At 31.6% G+C, this 21,534-nt stretch overlaps 1 protein-coding gene across 2 annotated transcripts in view; it reads right to left on the reverse strand.

Moving 5' to 3' along the window:
- The window catches only part of LOC110030963 (calcium-dependent protein kinase 29-like), a 25,703-nt gene extending 4,291 nt beyond the window's left edge, over positions 1 to 21,412 (reverse strand). For both annotated transcript variants that reach the window (XM_020733969.1, XM_020733968.1), the window contains exon 1: positions 20,674 to 21,412. In XM_020733969.1, coding sequence (XP_020589628.1) covers positions 20,674 to 21,216 — 543 coding nt within the window. In that variant the 5' untranslated portion in view covers positions 21,217 to 21,412. The remainder of the gene's footprint in view (positions 1 to 20,673) is intronic.
- Positions 21,413 to 21,534: the final 122 nt, after the last annotated feature.

A 21,534-nucleotide genomic window follows, 5' to 3' on the forward strand; every position in this document is an offset into this window, starting at 1 on the left:
GTATGCTAGAGTCAAGCGGATGCTCGTTCAAGGCAAAGAAAGACTGCATCAGAGTAACCAAAGGCCCTCGTGTCGTCATGCAAGGAGTCAGGAAAAAAGGGTTGTACTCTCTTATCGGAAGAACCGTGATTGCTAAGTCCATGTACAGTTTGGACTTAGCAAACTCAAGCAAGGGCTGAGGGCCCCTCAGGGGCCAGGTGGAGGGAATCTTTGCTTCAAAGCTTCTCAATTGAGGGTCAAGGTGGAGAATTGTTATTTTGACCCCCAATTATTGAACTAAGATTAAATGACACTTTTGTAATGTGGTACCGCTCACCTACCACATCTCACATACCGCTCACGTACCTCTCACCTATCACTCTCTTGCTTCTATAAATAGAGAGTGTGTGAGGCTTAGGAGAGCAAGAGAAGAGATCTTAAGCTATCACAAAGGAGAAGAGAATAACTAGAGAGCTAGAGAAGAGGAGAGCATCTTGAGGCTTTGTATCAAGGTGTTGCTTGAGAGGAAAGCCATAGAAGGAATATGATGGCTCATCTCTATGTATAAGCTATGTATTCTCCATTTATTTTGCCTTAGTGAACTATTTGATTGATTCTCTCATGTGGACGTAGATCCAGTTAGATCGAACCACGTAAACGATCTGTGTTTGCTTTTGTTCTTTGCGTTTCATTTCTATGCCAGAAAGTACATATCTCACAACAAAGTATAATGTTGTTAATTTTTAAAATCATTTTATTAATATCTGATGTCTTGAAACCACAAATTTAACGTGATTTTCAGTTCTATTTTGCAACATCTAGGTGACATCCCAATCAAGCATATTTCCTTAAAATGACTGAAAGAAATGTCAAAATAAAAAGATAATAATGACCATTGATTATTCTAAAAAATAAAATAATCTTAGGGTAAGATATCATTGAATCAAATTAATTATATTTGAAAATGAAATTACTATACAAATAATAGTGAAATCTACATAACACTGCTATCAGAAAAAAATACTGAACTAACTAGCACTTAATATAGCGTTACCTGATTCGACTCAAATTAACATTATTTTCCTGCTTGAAAAACCTTATTTTCTTCTCTATTTATCATGATTTTATGCTTGTGAAGAGTATATTTGTTGTCATTTGTAGGTTTGATGTCTAGCGCGTTTTGTAGAGCCAAAACACGAAGTGACAAAATTTAAAGGACTGATATAATTACGTCGTACTCTAGCATAATTACACCGTGTCCGCTGCTATATAAGCGTAATTATGCTGGCTTCTGACGTACAAATGCTAGAAACAGGATAGCTAAGTCGGTTTTGGCATACCTACGCCTAAGTTCGTCCAGAATAGCGTTTTTACAAATTTGGCATGTTTGGAGGCGGTTTTGAATCCCTAATCTATATAAGAAGATGTATGAAGACTAAAACTTCAATTTTGGCCTTTGGGGCTTTGCCTCTAGGGTTTAGAAGATTCTTTGAGCTCAAAGGTTTCTCCCTAGGGCGGGTTCGCTCGACAAAAAATTTTATTATTTTTCCTCTGTTCATGTTTTTCTATTGAGAGTTTGGAGAGGTTGTGATGGGAGATTGAGTGCATTTACATGAGGGACAACTACAAAAAGCTTGTATTAAACAGAGAGGATCAAGATGTATTACAAGGAGCGATTGACTCAGATTTGAGTTTCCTGCATCGCTTAAATTTATTTTTCTTTCTATACTCACAATAATAATTTTCGTGTTTTATGTTCTCATGCATCATAACTAATCTTATTTTCTTAATTTTGTGATACAAGACATGTAGTTTTCTCATTTTTTTATCCTATGAATTTTGTTTCCGAGGTGTCTTTTTGTGCTTGAATTTTATATGTTGATGTATTAACTTTCTGGTCTTAATTTAGTTCGCGATAGAATGTTAAAATTACTTTTGATCTAAGATTTCTAACTGTAACAAGAAAAATAAGTAGTTTGTCATATAAAAGCTTAGTGGAATAGAAATTTTATCATCAGGAAATCACAATCTAACTAGGGGACTAGAATATTCTTGGGAAATGTTATATGGTTAAGACTCCTTAACTGTAATATGATTTCTAACACTTTTTATGACTTAGATATAGGTTAAGGACTTATTCCTGATTTTCAATAATAATACGAGATTTCATAGAAAAAATATCAAAAAATCATTACACTGGTGTCACAAGAATAGGAACCTTTCATCTTTTAAAAGCCTCCACAAAACTAATGCCTTTTAGGATTTTAAAACTTTTACCCTTTACATGTCTGACACTTCAAACTAGATTTAAATGATTAGTAAAATAAAACTCGCATGTTGGAATATTTTGACAATTTTTCCTGGGGGATCATATGTGAACTCTTAATCAGTATATTACTTGATCGATATATATACTTGTGTGATTGATCGATTGCCTCGCAACAATTTCAGATATCAAATTTTTAGCATCATTGTTGAGAAAACGAGTTAAAATTTTCTGATTTTAGGAGAATTTTTGTTGAAACACTTGGTTTAGGTTCAAATTATATTTTATTTTTTTTAGTTTATTTGTATGTTTATTATAATTCTATGATGTTCTTATTTCTGAAAAATACAAAAATCCAAAAAAATCATTTGTATAATTATTTTTGTTTCCAGGATTACATATTTCACGTTCAGTTGTTGCATTATCTATGTATTTTTCTTTCATGTTTTCCTTTTTTTTGCACTTTCTGATTTAGAATAAGTTCACCCTTCGCACACTTATCATTGCATTTGTGGAGTCTTTTAGGTGAATTGCCACCCTTCAACCATGAAATAAAATAAAAACTTAAAAAAAAAACTCAAACTCAAAAAGAAACACTTAGAAATGACAAACCCCCAGGATTACCATCAAAAACCTCTAAAGAGTATGTCATCCCATCGATAGTTGGAATTCACATGAGTATTAATTACCCTACTGTACAAGCTCCTACATTGGAACTTAAATCAGTGTTTATCCTAATAATTCAAACCAACTATTTTGGGAGATCACCCACAAAACACCCATACCTCCATTCAACATATGTTATCTTCAAGTTTAGCGGAATCTCCGACAATGTCGTTAGATTAAGGCTAGTCCCTTTCTCACTTATGGATAAAGCCAAGAGATGGCTAAACTCCTTAGCACCAAAATCGATCACGACCTCGAATAACTTAACAAAAAAATTCATGGCCCAATACTTTCCTCCATTCAAGACTGTCAAACTTAGGAAAGACATCATGTTCTTCAATCAATTAGATGAAGAGAATATTTATGGAGCTTAAGAGAGATTCAAAGAACTATTTAGGGAATACCAACAACATGTTTTACCTAACTGGTTGATTATCCAAACCTTTTACAATGGGCTGATGAGATGCTTGAGGTTAATTATAGATGCTTCAGCTAGGAGGTCCTTTATGTCCAAATCATTTGAGGCAGCCTACTCACTGATTTTGAAAATTGTACGAACAAATTTAAATGGTCACCTGAGAGTCAACTCTAAGAAGATAGCTACTGCGCATAAGATTGATGTGTTGATTATCTTAGTCTCATAAATTACCGACATTTCAAGGAGAGTAGAAAGCTTAGGAATGAATTCAATGACAAGATATCCACTCAATGGTGAGATGGCTTATGGACTAACAGTGATGCTAGCATCACTTCCCTGGATGTTATCGGAACTAAGTTCAACAACCCCTATTCTAACACCTACAAAACAAGCAAAACAAACTACGTAAACTTCAATTGAAACAATAACAACCCAAGTGTAGGAAACCAGTAGTGAGGAGGCACCCAAGCCAATTCCACAGAAAATTAGAACAGTCAGTGCAATGACCACTTTAGAACTTACTGATGTGGATTCACTTATAACCTCGGATTTAGGGAAAACTTATTTTTGGAAGAATTGATTGTAAATATAGAGAATCAGTTACAAAGCCAAGTCACAAACAAGAGAAACATAAAGAATTAAATTGGGTAATTAGTGGACTTTTTAAGCAATGAACCCCAAGGGACGCAGCCTAGTAACACTGAAGTGAATCCTAAGGATGTAAAGAACAAGTGTAGGATATGAGACTTAGGAGTACGGAGAAGTTGAAAAATAGCCCTAGAAAAAGAAGTAGCCCTGTAGAGTTGCATCCTCAACCTAAAAAAATCTTGTGAGAATCTAGCCAAAGACTAAAAAAATCCTGACTCGCCTCTTAGAGAACCATTTCTTGAAACTGGTGGAGCAAATGTTGTCAAGAAAAAGAGGATTTAATTGGGAGAGCTCTGGATCTAAAAAATACTCTTAAGAATTATAATATGAATCAACCCCCTACATACAACTTGGAAGATTGTTATTGAATTGAGAGTGAGAAGTTGCAAGAACTGAAACTTGAGGATTTAGTGAAAGCTTCAGAATAAACAAAAGATTAGACGATCGATCAGGGATTACTGAGATTAAAATTTGATCCCAAAAGAGGACTTTTAGGCTTGATTTGATATTTGCTCTGGTTAAGTACAATAAAGCAAATGTTATCTTAGGAGACAACTCAAGCATTACATATTTTTGTTTTGCATTTCCTGTGAAACTTGCTTTGAATTTTCTTTGAATTTGTTTTGAAAGTGTTTGGTTGCTTTGTCTAACAAGTGTCAAGCTAGTTCGGTGGAATCTTTACCCAAGTTAATTGAAATCATCACAAGTGAACTTTTCATGATGATGCTTTAATGTAAACTGATATTGTTTTTCTGAATTTTTATATGTTAAACTTGTCGAACTTCAAGTGTTATTTATTTGTATTGTGTTTTGTGTTTTCTTTTTTAGCTTTCATATTGCTGCATGCTGTATACTTTTCACCTTTCATAAGACATATGGGATAAAAAATAAGTTTGAGGGAGGGATTTATGCATGTACACTTTCCCGAGAGTAATTCATGTATTTAAACTGTGAATATACTTTAGAATAGTAACTTATGACAAAAATCATGATAGTTTCACTAGATTAGATAAATCCTTCATTAGAAATGTAAATAGTCATTAAAGTGGAGTTAGAATTAATCTCCTATTAACTGAGTCAGTCACTTTAACAACTTACTTAAAACCTAAATAATCTCATAATAATTTTAAAAAATATAATTAAAATTATTAGAATTATTTGTCTAATTATTAGACAAATTACAACAGCAGCTATTATTAACTTTTATTTGTTTCGTTTATTTTATGTTTCTATATTTATGTATTTCTTAGTTGCTTTATTTCTGAATTTGTCTTTCTTTTTATTTGGGTCTTGTAATATGTATTTGTGACTCTTTTTTTATCAATGAAAGCATCCGTCTCTATTCTCAAATTTCTACATAATATCAGAGCCTAAGATCTAACCCCAGACGTCGTTGGGGTACCTACTTTGCAACCGACACTACCTAGGATCTAACCTGCAACTATACGACAGGTTCCCTGCAGATTGCGTCGCTCCACTTTTTCTGCAGTTTTTTTTCGGCGCCACACCTCTGTCGTCCCTCCCTGCAGATTTCCGATACTTCTCCCCATGATCAACGATCTACCTCAGGATATTGCTCATTCGTGTGCAAAAAATCTTGTCACATGGAAAAACAAAAAACTGTCGCTTGGGGCTCGGAATAGCGCTAAAGCCGAGTTTCGCTCAATGTTCTTGGGCATCTGTGAAGCTCTCCAGCTACGCATAATGCTCCGTGAACTATGTATGCCGACCTCTGCACTTCTTCAGCTGTTCTGTGGTAATAAATTCACAATTATTGCCCATAATTTGATCCAGAATGGTCGCGCCAAGCTTATAGAGATTGACAGACACTTCATTAAGAAGAAGCTCAATTCAGGAGAGATTTGAATATTATTGTGTTATCCAATAGCCAATTAGCAGATAACTTTACCAAGAATCAAATCCAATTTGAACATGAAGAACATCCATGCTTCAACTTGAAGTCGAGTATTAGAATTATTAGTCTAATTATTAAGCTAATTACTGCTACAATTATTATTATTTTTTATTTGTTTTCTTTATTTTTTGTTTCCATATTTATGTATTTCCTAATTGGTATATTTCTGAATTTATGTCTTTCCTTTTATTTGGGTCTTGTAATATGTATTGAAAACTTTTTTCCTATCAATGAAAGCATACTGCTCTATTCTCAAATTTCTACAAAAATATAAGTAATTAACCAGAGCTATTTTAAACTTTTCAATTTTTAACTCAATCAATTTAATTGAATCTTAACTTTTAAATAGATTATAATATTTTGGAGTTCACGTTAAGAAGCATTAGAGAAATATCAATTAATGGAGATTAGAAATTTAAAATTCTTAAAAGAAATATGCTCAGTTAGATATAATAATTCTTAATGGAATTGAAAAGAGAAAAGAAAAAAATAAAAAGGAAATAAAAAAAATTGTGAAAGGTCTAATCCAAAAGAAAAATCAAAATAAGTGGTTGGTCTCCCTGAGAAGAAGATTGAGTAAGCATAAAAATAAAAATTTATGTTTTCCTTTTCTTAATTAATAAGTCTTGAAAATTTTCTTAAGAAAATTCTTATAATATTATATTTAGAAAAAAGTTAAGAAATTTTGGGTTGGTTGGTCGATTATTAATTGATTTAAAATTATCTTTGGAAATAAAAATATTTCAATCATACCATATTAAAAAGTTTAAGATCTTCTTAAGCTCAAGAAGAATGGAGAATTTAGTGACAATCCAATTCTAAAATGATATTTACATGCATTCTATTACACTTAGATAATCTTGTTAGAGACATGAAATTCCAAATGAGAGCTACAAATATTTTCTTAGTCAGTTCAGATATAAGATTGATTAAGAGAAAATAATAGATAAGTTTAGGGGTAATAATACGACTTAAATTTACATTATTTTCTTGCTTGTATGTTCTCTTATATATTTATCATGATTTTACGTTTGTAAATTATATATTTTGTGTTTTTTACAGATTACAGATGTCTAGTGAACTTCAAGGAGCCAAAACACAAAGTGTCAAAATTTATAGGACTAATTTCATTATGTCGGAACTGGCATAATTATGTTGTATCCTCTATTAGATCGGCATAATTATGCTGGTTTCTGGCGTAGCTACGACTTCATCCATTTAGACATGCATTTTGACAAATTTAGCATGTTTGGAGGCGATTTTGAAGCCCTGAACAATATTAGGAGATGTAAGTAAACCAAAATTTCGCTTTTGGTCTATGGGGCTTTGCCTTTAGGGTTTATGAGAGTCTTTAGGACTTTAGGGTTTCTCCCTATGGTTTGCTCAAAAAAAATTTTATTGTTTTTTCTTCTTTCATGTTTTTCTATTGAGAGTTTGGTGAGATTATGATAGGAGATTTAGTGCATTTGTATGAGAGAGGTCTACAAAAAGCTTTTATTGAACATAGAAAATCAAAATATTATGCAAGTTTGGCTCGGTTTGAGTTTCTTATATCTCCTGTATTAATTTTTTTTTATTATGCCCACAATAACAATTTTTGTGTTCTCTTTTCTCATGCATCGTAATTAATTTCATTTTCGTACTCCTATGATATAAGATGTAACTTTTTTGTTGCTTTATCCTATGAATTTCATTCCCTTGACGCATTTTCTGTGCTTGGATTTCATATGATAATATGTTAACTTTTTGGTCTAATATGTCTCGATAAAATATTAAAATACCTTATGATCTATAGCTTCAAACCGCCTCCTAGAAGAACAAGTATGTTAACACACAAAAGAGAGTGGAATGGACATATTGTTATTAGAAAATTGCAACCTAAATAAAGGACTAGAGGACTCCCAAAAAATGTTGTATGGTCAAGTCCCCTAATTGTAATATATTTTCCAACACTTCTTATGAACTATACATAAGCTAAGGACTTATCTCTGGTCGTAATGTGGGATTTCATAAGAAAAATATCAAGAAATCACTGAAGTAGTTTCACAGAAGTAGAAACCTTTCATTTTTGAAAAATTTCAACAAAATTTAGTTTAGTTTATTATCTTTTAGGAATTTAGAACTTTTACCATTTACACATTTGACACTATACAGTTCGGAGGTTTCACAAACTAGAACTTCATTCATTATAATAGTTTGACAATTTTTCTTGAGGGATCGATACACAAACTCTTTATATGTCTATTACTTGATAATAATTTCAGGCATCAAATTATTTGCGCTAGGAGTCAAAATTTTCTTACTTCAGAAAAATTTTGGTTGAAACACAAAGTATTAAGTTTGAACTATATCTTTTTTTCCTATTTATTTGTGTTTTTCTTATAATTTTGTTATGTTCTCATTTTTTAAAAATACAAAAATTCAAAAAAATCATTTGCACATTTATTTATATTTCTGGGATTACATATTTCGTGTTTAGCTATTGCGTTGTCTCTATATTTTTCTTTTCTATTTTACCTATTTTTTCGCACTTCATGATTTAGAATAGAGTCACCTTTCACATCACTGACATTCTATGAATACTACTTTACATAAATTATTACCCTTCGACATTGACATAGAAAAAAACACTTAAAAAAATTTTTCAAAAAATCCAAAACCTCGAAAATAAATACTTAGAAATGTCAAAACCTCAGAATATACCCATAAACCTCTCAAGAAATATGTCATCCCATCGATAGCCAGAATTCACATGAGTGCTATTTATACTGCCATAGAATCCTCTACATTTTTAACTTAAATCAAAGTTTATCCTAATGATTCAAACCAAACAATTTGGGGGATCACCTGCAAAATGCTCATTCCTCCATTTAGGTTATTTCATAGAATTGTGTGCTACCTTCAAGTTTGAAGTTATCTACGATGATGCTCTTAGATTAAGATTATTTTCTTTTTCACGTAAAGATAAAGCCAAGAGATTGCTATACTCCTTAGCACCAAGATTGATCACTACTTGAAGAAACTTAACCCAAAAATTCATGGCCCGATATGCTCCTCCATTCAAGACTGCCAAACTTAGAAAAGACGCGATGTCATTGACTAAATTAGATAGAGAAAACATTTATGAAGCTTGAGAAATATTCAAAGAACTTCTTAAGGAGTGCCCACACCATGCCCTACCTAACTAATTGATTATCTAAATTTTTTATAATGGGTTGGTGAAATATTTAAGGTTAATTATAGATGTTGCAACTGGAGGGATCCTTTTTGTCCAAATCATTAAAGGAATACTACTCACTGATTGAGGAAATAGCCACCAACAAATTTCAATGGCCGCCAAAGAGAGTCACCCCTAGGAAGATAGCTAGTGTGCATAAGGCTAGTGTGCTGACTTTCCTAGCCTTATAAATTACTGGCATTTCAAGAAGAGTGCACAACTTAAGAATGAATTCAGTGTTTAGATCCCTACCTAGTGGCAAGGTAGCTTTGGACTAGTATGTGATCCTAACATCACTTTCTTGAATATCATCGGAACTAGATTCAACAACCCATATTTCAACAATTACAATTCAAACTAAACAAACAATCCAAACTAGACATACAATCCAAATTTCACTTGAAACAAAAATAACCCACATATAGGAAACTATCAATAAGGGAGCACCCAAACCAATCATGTAGAAAATTAAAACAACCAAGGCAGTGAGCACCTTAACATAACTTGCTTATGAGGATTCACTTCTAACTCCCAATCCAGAATGATGAACTTATCTTTGGAAGAATTTTTAGTAAATATGGGAAATTAGTTACAAAGCAAGTTGAAGCCATGAGAAATATAGAAAATCAAATTAAGGAATTAGCTAACTTTTTAAGTAATGGATCCCAAAGAATTCTACCGAGTGATAGTGAAGTGAATCTTGAAGAAGAAGATAAGGAGCAAGCAGGCTGTGAGATATAGAAGAGGGGAGGAGTTGGAAGATATCCTAAGGAAGGAGAGTAGCTCTATAGAGTTAGATCTTGAGCCTGAAAAATCTACTGAGAATTCAGCCAAAAACTTAGAAAATTTTTTCACCTCATATGAAACCATTTTTTGCAACTGGCAGTGCAAATACTGATATGCAAAAAAAAGGGATTTAAATAGGAGAGTTCTGGATCTAGAAAATATTCTTAGAAATTATAATCTACATCAATCCCCTGCACACCATTTGGAAGACTGGTATTGATTTGAGAGCGATAAGTTCCAAAAAAATCTGAAACCAGAGGATTTAGTAAAATTTTGGTACAAACAAAACATTTGGTGATCGATCGGAGACTGTTGAAATAGAAATTTGATCCTATAAGAAAACTTTTAGGCTTGACTTAACATTTGGTCTGACTGAGGACATTAAACGAAATGCTACTTTGGAAGGCAACCCAAGCATTATTTGTTGTTTCGAGCATGTTTTGTTTTGCATTTGCTGTGAATTTTGCTTTGAATTTATTTTGAGTGTGTTTGATTGTTTTTTTTAGAAAGTGTCATGTTAGTTCGGTGGAATCTATACCTGATTTGATTGAAATTATCACATGTGTACCTTTGATGATGATGTTTTGATATAAACTGATATTATTTTTTTGAACTGTTATATATTACACTCGTCAAACTCCATGTGTTGATGTTTTTTTTTTTTTTTGTGATATATTTTCTGATTTAGATTCCTTGTTATTGCAATGTAGATTTTTTTCAACTTTCATATGACATATATAGGATAGAAAATAAATTTGGGGGGCTGATTTATACATTTATACTTAACCCAGTGTAATTCACGTATTTAAGCTGTGATTGTACTTTAAAATAGTGGCTCATGACCAAAAACTTTATAATTTGACTAGAATAGATAAAATTTTCATTAGACATGTAAATAGTAATTAAATGAGGGTTTAGAATTAATATTTTAATAACTGAGTCCTAGTCCTTCACTTTAACAAATTCTACCTAAAACTCAAATAATATCAGAATAATTAAAAAGGTGCAATTAAAATATTATTAGTTAACTCAGATATTTTAAATCTTTTAATTTTTAATTCAACTAATTTGATTGAATCTTGATTTTTAAATGAATTATAATATTTTGGAGTTCACATTAAGAAGTATTTGAGAATTATCAATTAGGGAGATTAGGTATTCAAAATACCAAAAAGAAATATGTTTAACTAGATATAGTAATTCTTAATTGAATTGAAAAAAAGAGAAGAAAGGAAAAATGAAATAAAAATGTGAAACATCTGATTCAAAAGAAAAATCAAAACAGGTGGTCAGTCTCTCTGAGAAGAAACTTGAAGTGAACAAAAAAATAAAAAAAAGTGCAAAAGTCCTTTTCTAATTAACAAGGCTTAAAAAATCTCAAGAAAATTTTTAAGATATCATATTCAAGAAAAAATTAAGTAATTTTGGGATATTTAATTGACTATTAATTGATTTTAAAATATCTTTCAGAAGTTAAATTATTTCAATCACACCAGATTAAAACTTTTGAGATCTACTTAGGCTCAAATTAAAGAAAAGGATATGTTATTAGAATTTAACAAAAATTCAATCCTAAAATAATATTTGAGTATCTTTTATTACTCTTATATAATCTTATTAGAGACTTAAGAAATCTCACATAAGAACTACGAACATTATCTTAGTCATAATTCATATATGAATAATTTGAGGGCAAATAATAAGTAATTTTGGGAGAATTAATGTGACTCAAATTTATGTTATTTTTCTGCTTGAAATATTGTGTTTTCTTCCCTATTTATCATAATTTTACGCTAGTGAAGGGTATATTCGTTGTCCTTTGTAGGTTACAGGTGTCTAAAGCGCTTCACCGAACTAAAACACGGTGGAAAAATTTAGGGGCCAACATAATTACGCGAGGTTCTTTCTGGGACTGGCATAATTATGTTGGCTTATAGCGTAGCTACTCCCCCATCCATCTAGACTGCATTTTGACAAATTTGGCATGTTTGGAGGTGGATTTGAAAATCTAAATAAAGAGATGCATGAAAACAATAACTTCACTTTTGGAGCTTTGCCTCTGGGATTTATAAGTTTTTGGAGCTTTAGGGTTTCTCCCTAATGTTCGCTCCATAGAATTTTTTCCTGTTTTTCCTCTTTTCATTTTTTTTCTACTGAGAGTTTGAAGAGGTTGTGAGGGGAGATTAAGTACATTTGTATAAGAGAGATCTATGGAAATATTGTATTTAACGGAATTGATCGTGGTGTATTGCAATGACTGATTGGCTCAAGTTTTAGTTTTTTGTAACTCTTGCATTGTTTTCCATTTTAAGTTCGTGATAATAATTTTTGTGTTTTTCTTTTCTCATGCATCATAGGTAATCTTGTTTTTGTACTCCTGTGATGTAAAGCATGTATGGATATCGTTCCTTAAGCTTTTTTCCATGCTTGGATTTAGGATGTTGATGGGTTAATTTTCTAGTTTTAATTTACTTCTAATTTGACCCGATAGAATGTTAAAATTATATGTAATTTAGGCCTTTTAATAATCATCTAGAAAAATAAATAGATTAACACATAATAGTTTCATGAAAAAGACATATTGCCATTAGGAAATTGCGACTAGATGGAGGACTAGAGGATTCTTAGGAAGCACTATATGGTTAATCCCTCTTAACTTTAATACAATTTCCAACACTTTTTTATGACGACATAGTTAAAGAGGACTTCTTTCTGTTTGTCAACAATAATATGGGGTTTCATAGAAAAAATATCGAGAAATCATTAGACCGGTGTCAGAGAAAAAGAATTTTTCATCTCTTAAGAACCTCAATAAAACTTAGTTTAGTATGTTGCTTTTTAGGATTTCAGAACTTTTACCCTTTACACATCTCACACTTCAAACTAGATTCAAAGATTTAGAATACTACAGCTTCATGTGTTTGAATATTTTGACAGCTTTCCTCGTGTGATTGATAAACAAACTTTTTATTCGTATATTACTTGATCAACATGCATACTTGCGTGATTGACCGATTTCTTCATAGCAATTTTGGGAATCATTACCCTCACAAATCTTAACATTGTAGGCTAAGTGAGTCTGATATGTTTGTTCTCAATAGATCTTGTAGAAATGGGAAATATACTCTAGAGAAGGTGATGGAAGCTGTCTTATATTTCAATAGCTAGTGGCCCCAAGCCTCCAAAACCAATAATCAAGGTTATAAGAACTGGACTAGATATGGACCCTTTGGAAGGAAAGATTTAAGATTTAAAAGTTCACTAGAATCTAAGTAGATGTTATTAAAATTGGTTAAATTTATTAAAATGACATTATACTTTTAATATACATATGAATGAAATAAGTCCAAAAGAAAATATTATATTCTAATACCATCTTAGTCATCACAATATCCAGTCAAACTGATTCAACCTCCCCAGGGTTAAAGGTTGAGCAATTGAACCTATAATTTTTATGAGCTGATCCTAATTTACAGCAAATTTAGTTTTTTAATCAAATTAAACCTATTTGAAAACTGTTGGTTCACGATCAGATTGGTTCCGCACAATTCAATCCAATTTTCATAACCATGCCACTAGCAATCACTGACAAAGGAGTTAATGCAGTAAATCCAAAAGTAAAATGCAAAAGTTTCTATTTACTACAGAGATCTGCTTAGGCTATAAAAGCACATGTATTAGAAAGGTTTGAGGCATTCTTTTGCCCATTCATTTCAGCTAAAAAAATTATTAAAAAAAGTGAGTGATTTCTCTCGAAAGGGTGTGAGAGTCCTCAATATTCTTATGTAATTATATCTTATTCTTATAAATAAAATTCCCACTCATTTTCCTCTTCTTGACTTAAAATCTTTGGCCAGCTGATCGGTTTGCACGTGAATCATCCATGAACGTACACTAAATCAATCTCTGATGCACGATGGAGGATTTGCCCTGTTGATTATTGCCCTGTTGATTTTCGCCACCATCTTCTATAAGCTATCAAAAACGTATATTAACTCTAGTGAGATCGATTTTTGTGTAGAAAGACCGGCTTAAGAAGGACGATAGTAACACATCAAGCATAAGGCAGGAATTCTTCCCCAACCAGAAATGCCGCATCAACTATCATTGCAATTTATTTGAGCAATGGATCGACTAGCATGAATAATAAAAAAAGATGCTAAGAGGGCTATTCACACTGATTCCCGACATCAATGGTAAACTCAAACTGCAATTCTATTATGATTCTATTGGGACAATTTTTGAATGAAAAGAACTCACGAAAAAAGAAATGTTAAATTTTTTGTAAAGAGTAGACAAAATAGAAAGATCATGCATTATTTTGACAGCACTAATCTAAACTAAGTTATGAACCGAGAAGCCTTTGGTGTAATTCTTCATGGGTTGACATGAAAGATTGGCTAAAAGAAATTTTTATACCATTTTATGTTTCATAAACATTTATTCCCTACTTACATCTTCTAATATAAAAGTTTGATTAGAGTATAGCTTGACACACACACTTTTATAACTATTTAAGTTAAATAAAATTGAATAAAATAAATGATCAACTTGGAGGCAAGATATTTAAGTGGTTTAAAAGTAACTATTTCTGATGAGTTGGTTTTGCTCCGCTTAAATGCTTTTGAACATGTTTATTACATGACTTTGATACAACAACAACAACAACAAGCCTTTATCCCACAAAGTAGGGTCGGCTACATGAATCCTTCTTCTCCATTGTGTCTTATCGAGTGTTATATTTTCATTTAATTCTAATAAATTAAGATCATTTTTATACAACATGGACCAGGTCTTTTTAGGTCGAAATCTACCTTTTTTAACTTAAATTAAAACCAAAACATCTAAGTTCACTGAATTATTGAATGGTCGACGTTTAATGTGATCAAACCATCTAAGACGACTCTCTCTAATCTTTCTGCCACTAGAGTTACACCAAACTTTTCACGGATATATTCATTTCATATTTTATCTCTAAATGTAAAGCCACTCATCCACCTAAGCATGCTCATATCAGCAAAACTTAATTTAGTTTTATGCTTCACTTTTATAGGCCAACATTCTGCACCGTAAAGCGTTGCAAGTCTCACCACCATCTTATAATTTTTTCCTTTTAAGTATAAACAGTACTTTTATATCACATAATAGGCCTGATGCATTCCGCCACTTCAACCATCCAACTAGAATTCTACTAAGAAAATCTCCATCTATATCACTATCACTTTGACCAATAAACCTGAAATATCTAAAACATTCACTCCATTTAATGATTTGATTACCCATTGTTACAACTCTATCACTAAATCTACTATTACTAAAATTACATTCCATATATTCAGTTTTAGATCTACTCAAATGAAGACATTTAGACTCTAATGTAGACCTCCATAATTCAATTTTTTTCTAAATTTTTTCTCTAATCTTATCCATAAGAATGATGCCATCAACAAAAACAATACACCAAGGTATATCATCCTGTAAATGTCTAGTAAGAGCATCCATATATAAAGCAAAAAGATATGGCTAAAAGACGATCTTTGATGTAATCCAACTGAAATAGGAAAATACTTATTCAATCCTCCTTCTGTTCAAACACAAGTAACAACTCTAGTATACATATCTTTAATTACTTGAATATAAGTTATATCAACACATTTATTTCCTAAAACTCTTTGGCAAAGAACTCTTGGAATCTTATCGTAAGATTTTTCTAAGTCAGTAAAAATCATATATAGATCCTTCTTACTCTATTTACTTCTCCATCAAACCTCTCAATAAATGTATGACTTTCATAATAGGCTTGTTTGACATTAATCCAAACTGATTATGAGAAATATTTGAATCATGTCTTACTCTATGTTCAATTATTGTCTTCCATAATTTTAATGTATTACACATTAACTAAATTTCTATATAATTTGCAAACTCTTGTGCGTCCCCTTCTTTTTTTAGAAATGGGGACCAAATCACTCTTCCCCCTCTCCCCGCCATCTTTTTAGCTTTTAAAATAATATTTAAAATTTTAGTAAACCAAGAAATTCCCAAATATCGTATATATTTTCACATTTCTATTGGGATATGTAGATTTTGGGAATTGAGCGAGATAATATTATTGAGTAGCAAAAGGGATACAAATACATAATATAAAGTGTATAGAAAAGGAAAGATATAATACCCAAATCTTTCCTAATAACACTCAAAAGATAAAAAGAAAGGGCGTAAACTAGGAAACACATATATAAGAAACACATATATAAGAAAATAACAAGAAAGACAACAAAATAAATAGAAATAACTTCTAATAGGATATCATTAGGTCCTACTACTTTTCCCCCTTTTATTTTCTTTAAAGCCCCCTTAAGTTCTTTCTTTACTAATGCGGCAGTATAAAATAAAAAAAAAATTATTATAAAAGATATTAAGATCACTAAAGTTGATCGTATTTTTAAAAATTTCATTTAAAAGTTTATCAATATAACTCACCCACATATATTGAATATATTTATATAAGTAAATTTTCATTTTCATCTTTAATACACTTGAATTAAATCTTTACTTTTTCTCTTTATTTGACTAATTTGTATATATATATTTTTACCCTCTTAAGTATCTAATATATTATAAAAATCACTAAGAAATAGAATTCTTAGCATCATAAATAGTTCTTTTAAACTCCCTACGTGTCACCTTATATTTTTTTCCAATTCTCTAAACTTTTACATTTAAACCAATTTTTATAATATTTTTTTATATTTTATCTTTTTTTGCACATTATTATCCCACCACTAATTATTTTTATTTATATTTTTTTTTTCATTTGAAACTCCAAGTAGATCTTCTCTCATTTGTTTAATAATTTTTGTTACTTTATCCCACATAGAATTAGCTTCTTCATGAACATCCCAAACCTTAAAATATTGAAATTTGCTTATAAAAAAACTTTTATTTGTATATTTTAGGTAGTCTCATCTAATTTTATGATAATGTTTCATTATATTTTTTATCTTCCAGTTCTTCATCTTAAAATAAAAGAAACTAATAATCGATGTTGAGTACTTAAATTTTTACTTTGAATAACCTACAATCTTTACATTCTCAATGATCTCTTTTTTTCATAAGAAAATAATCAATTTATGTTTTATAATATCCATTCTTATAAATAATAATATGATCTATTTTCTTAAATAAAGTATTAGCAATAACAAAATCATAAGCTAAAGCAAAATCTAAGATAGTTCTGCTTCTTCACTTAATACTCCAAAATCATAACCACCATGAATATTTCTAAAATATTATTACATGACTATGATAGTGGGGGGAAAATTAAAAAAAAACATTTACAAAGAAACAAATTAGAGTTTTAAACATTGAAACTTCAATAGAGAAGAAACTGATTACACATTCTCTAGAGCTATCTAGGCTTTATGCAAAAGAGGTTTCAAAAGAGTTTAAACAACTAAGGATAATCTAATGTTTGTTCTCATTCACAAAAGAATTGTAATCTTGTTTTTTTAGAACTATGGAGAGGAAAATTAATCAAAAAGAGCAAGATGACATAATTTATGGCATCAAAAGTGCTGAAGACTAATAAATTCCACAAAAATGTTGTAATCGAGATGTTGGGGTAAAACTCTTGTCATTGTTAGGGGGGTCCAAAGATTCAAGATCAGGGATACTGGGTTTATGGCAACTTAATTTATATTATTTTGTACCATTTACTATAAGAAATGTATGGTTTTGATAGATTTTGGCATTCATGAATATATTGTTGCTGAAGAGATAATTGAGAAAATAAACTCAAAAGAATAAAATGCCATACAAAATGTCTTGGTTCAAAAAGATTGGGAAATTCCTAGTTATGTCATATGTTTGGTTAGTTTTTCATTAGTAAATATAATTATGAAATTTGTTGTAATGTTTTATCCATTGATTCTTACTATTTTGTACGTAGACCAAAACAAATTGATAGGAATGTGTATGAGGTGGTAGAAAAAAGTTTATCATGTCTTCCAATTAGTATCAAATGTATGATGACACCTTTTAGAAAAATTCCACAAAGAAATAACAAGCAGGCAAAAAATTAAAATATCTGAATTTTAAATCATTCAAAAATGCATGCAAAATGAGCCTTATGCTTTTGCTCTTGTTGCATATATCAGAAAAACTAGAAGATTTTATGGATATCACTCAATGAACTTCTCAGTACTTTAGAAATTCAACATCAAATTGACTAGGCTCATGGTCACATGTAACCAAATATTCCTCATTATTGTATGAGGAAATGACAAACTTCATTTTTTAGTGATAAATAGCTCATGAAAGGCTCAATTCCAGAGATATGTAGAAATTGTGCAGTGCCACCCTTCTTGCTCCTAAGAAGGACTTGACATAAGGAATGGGTCTTGAATTTTTTATTGCTCAATAGCATAAAAAACAATTGTTGACTTTTAACCTTTCAATTTGATGATATGTTAGACACAATGCACGATTTAATGCTATTTTAAAAAATATATATCATCAAATCATAGTTAGGCTTGGGATGAATGAAAATATCATTTAAGAATAGAGGGGATCTTTATGAATGAGTTTTTTTGTATTTTTGTTTATCAAAATCCCTTGGCACATTCAAGCATTTAATGATCAAGTTTTAACAATTTCTAACACGCATCTATAGTTTTTTTACTTTGATAATATGTATATTTTATTCAAGCAGATAATGATTATCTTAGTCATTTGTAAGAAATTCTTGAAATTGTGAGAAATGATGTATTATTTGTTAATCTTAAGAAATGTTCTTATACTGGTAAAAGTTTATACTTTTGGAACATCATTTTTTTTTTCAAGAGTGAAAATTGATGAATTGAAAGAAAAAGCAGTTATAGAGTGAAATTAAAACCTAACACTGATGTTATAAACTATTTTGTTCTAGCTACTTTTATTTCCATGTTCTTAAAAAAATTTTTGTTTGGATTGTTCCAATTAGTGATTGTTTGAAAGCTTAAAATTTTATTCTAAATAAATTGATAATAATTTTGACTTGACTCAAAGAATATAAAATAAGCTCACATGTTTGCTTCACAAAATTTTGATGTTATTTTTGAAATAGAATGTGATGCATCCATACTTTCTATTGATGTAGTTCTAAATTAAAAATTTTAATTCAATTGTCTTATTTAATAAATAGATAAATGATATAAAATATTGATATTCTACTTACAATTTAAAGATTTATCCTATTATTCAAGCACAATTATTTTGGAGATTGTATTTGATTCATAATTTTTTTTTTTTTTTGTAAATGAACTAAGCATGGACTTTGACAAGCACTCATAACAATTAAAGTATATCATAGCAATTGTTGATTATATTTTTAGGATCACTATGTTTCCAATGTTGCAATATTTTTCTTCAAGGAGATTACCTACCAAAGTCATCATGTTGGATCAAGATGTAGTCTTTGTACCATTTTTCAAGTACACTATAAAGAATCCTTTATACTTAACTCCCATTCAATACTAAGTACCCATAAACCCCATATCAACAGGCAAATTGAGGTTATCAACCAATCCCTTGGTGATAAACTTCAATGCTAATCAGTGAATATATGAGGTATTGGGGCAGCACCATAGCTCAAGCCAAGTTCTTCTATAACTCAAGATGATAATCAACCCAATCCAAATTACCCCATTTGAAATGGTCTATGAAAGTAACCCTAAGCATACTATAAATCGTGTATCAATTCCTTATATTATAAGAGTTCATTTTAAAGGTGAGCTAACAAGTAACACCAATGAATTAAAATAACAAGAAAGAATAACTCAAGAACTATACAAAGAAGCATGCTGATGCACACTATCAACACTTGAAGTACAATAAATGAGTCTTCGTTGATGGTTTTATCTATGCAAGGAGAGGCCACCAACACCTACCACAAGGTCACATATAGGAAGATTGGTCCATGCAAACAAAGTACATACCAAATTGAATATTCTAATGGGATGGTTATTAGTCCCATGTTCAATATATTGAACATAGACCCATTGCCATGATGACCCTTTAATTAATTAATTAATTATTTATTTATTTATTATGATGATCCTTTACTTAATAATTAATCTTCTTGATAAGAGAAGGTTGATAGTGCTTAATGCTCCAACGCCTAATGATTCCAACAGCCTCTACTAATAAATAAAAGAGTAAATGAAAAACATATATTATTAAATTCTACCACTTTCCATTCACTTCAATGATCTACTCCGTCTATATTGGCACATGTAAAAAGAAGATAAATTTCAAGCATTATTATACCCATTGATGTAGATAGAAAGATTCGTTTAGAGCATGGGGTGATTTCCCTAAAAGAGAGAGGAAGAAATCTAAAAAAGAGTGAAAAAAAAAAAATTACGAACATCAAACCTTACAAAATTTAAGAAATGAAAGATTTCACTCTACTCAATAATTATGTTCAATTTATGTAATCTATTATATTGATGTATTCACATTTCTTAAGCCATCCACTTCAAATCTTTGGATAGATCTAGCATTCAACTCAAATGTCATAAAAAATGATGAGTGCAAATGCATAATCTGATGTGTGCGTGATTCAAAATTTAAATCCTTGATAACTTAAAAGATATTTAGCAAGCAAGCTATTTGATAACCACATTTAACCTTATTGTCATTATATATATATAAATTCTCCATAGGAAAATATTGTTAAACATCAATCATGCAATAACTCAAGGCATTAGTTCTATACCAACGCATGAAATACGTACCTGGACAACCTCCATAATAGTATTGACAACAATCGCCGCTGCCCTCTCGGAGTAATGGCCGCGAGCAACAATACGGTCGAAGAGCTCTCCACCCTCACATAACTCCATAACAAGATGGACAGAGTCCTGATCCTCGTATGCATCGACGAACCTTACCAGGTTAGGGTGAGGCGGCAAATGGCGCATGATTTCCACCTCCCGCCGGACATCAGCAACATCTACAGCGCTCCGCAATCGCCGCTTCGAAATTGTCTTGCAAGCCAAAGCCCTGCCTGTCTCGACGTCGGAGCAGAGACGCGTCACGCCAAATTCACCTCGGCCTAGCTCGCGGCCGAGGCGGTATTGGCGGTGGAAATCGACGATGGAGGCAGGGTTAGAAAGGACGGACACAGGGGACTTCGGGGAAATGGGGGCGACCATGGAGGAGCAGCGGGAAGGGATTTCGGTTTCGTCATCGGAGTCGGCGGTGGAGGGGAGGAGGAAGAGGGATTTGGGAGGGGGGCGAGTGGTGGTTATGGAAGGGGAGGAGTAGCACCCGCCCATTAGCCGCCGGGCGACGGCTTGTGGATTGCTTCCTTGGAAATTTAAAGCAGTACTGATGCAAACGGTTCTTCTTCTGTAGTTCTTTGTATAGAAGGAAAGGGAGGAGGGCGATAGGAGTTGGGCGGGCGTGGATTTTCTCTGGTTGGTTGGCTCCTAGCGGCGGGGTTGCTGTTAATTCCATCGGTTCTCCGCTTTCCTCTCGCCACCTTTGTCTTGAGAGGGGGATACAGGCCGATTCATATATATATAACCAGCCTGGTATATATACATAACAAGCTGGGCTTGAGTGAGGCTGCGCAGTTCATATTCCGCCCATTA

Source organism: Phalaenopsis equestris, unplaced genomic scaffold (genome assembly GCF_001263595.1).
Source record: "Phalaenopsis equestris unplaced genomic scaffold, ASM126359v1 Scaffold000761, whole genome shotgun sequence".
In the NCBI taxonomy this organism is placed as follows: domain Eukaryota; kingdom Viridiplantae; phylum Streptophyta; class Magnoliopsida; order Asparagales; family Orchidaceae; genus Phalaenopsis; species Phalaenopsis equestris.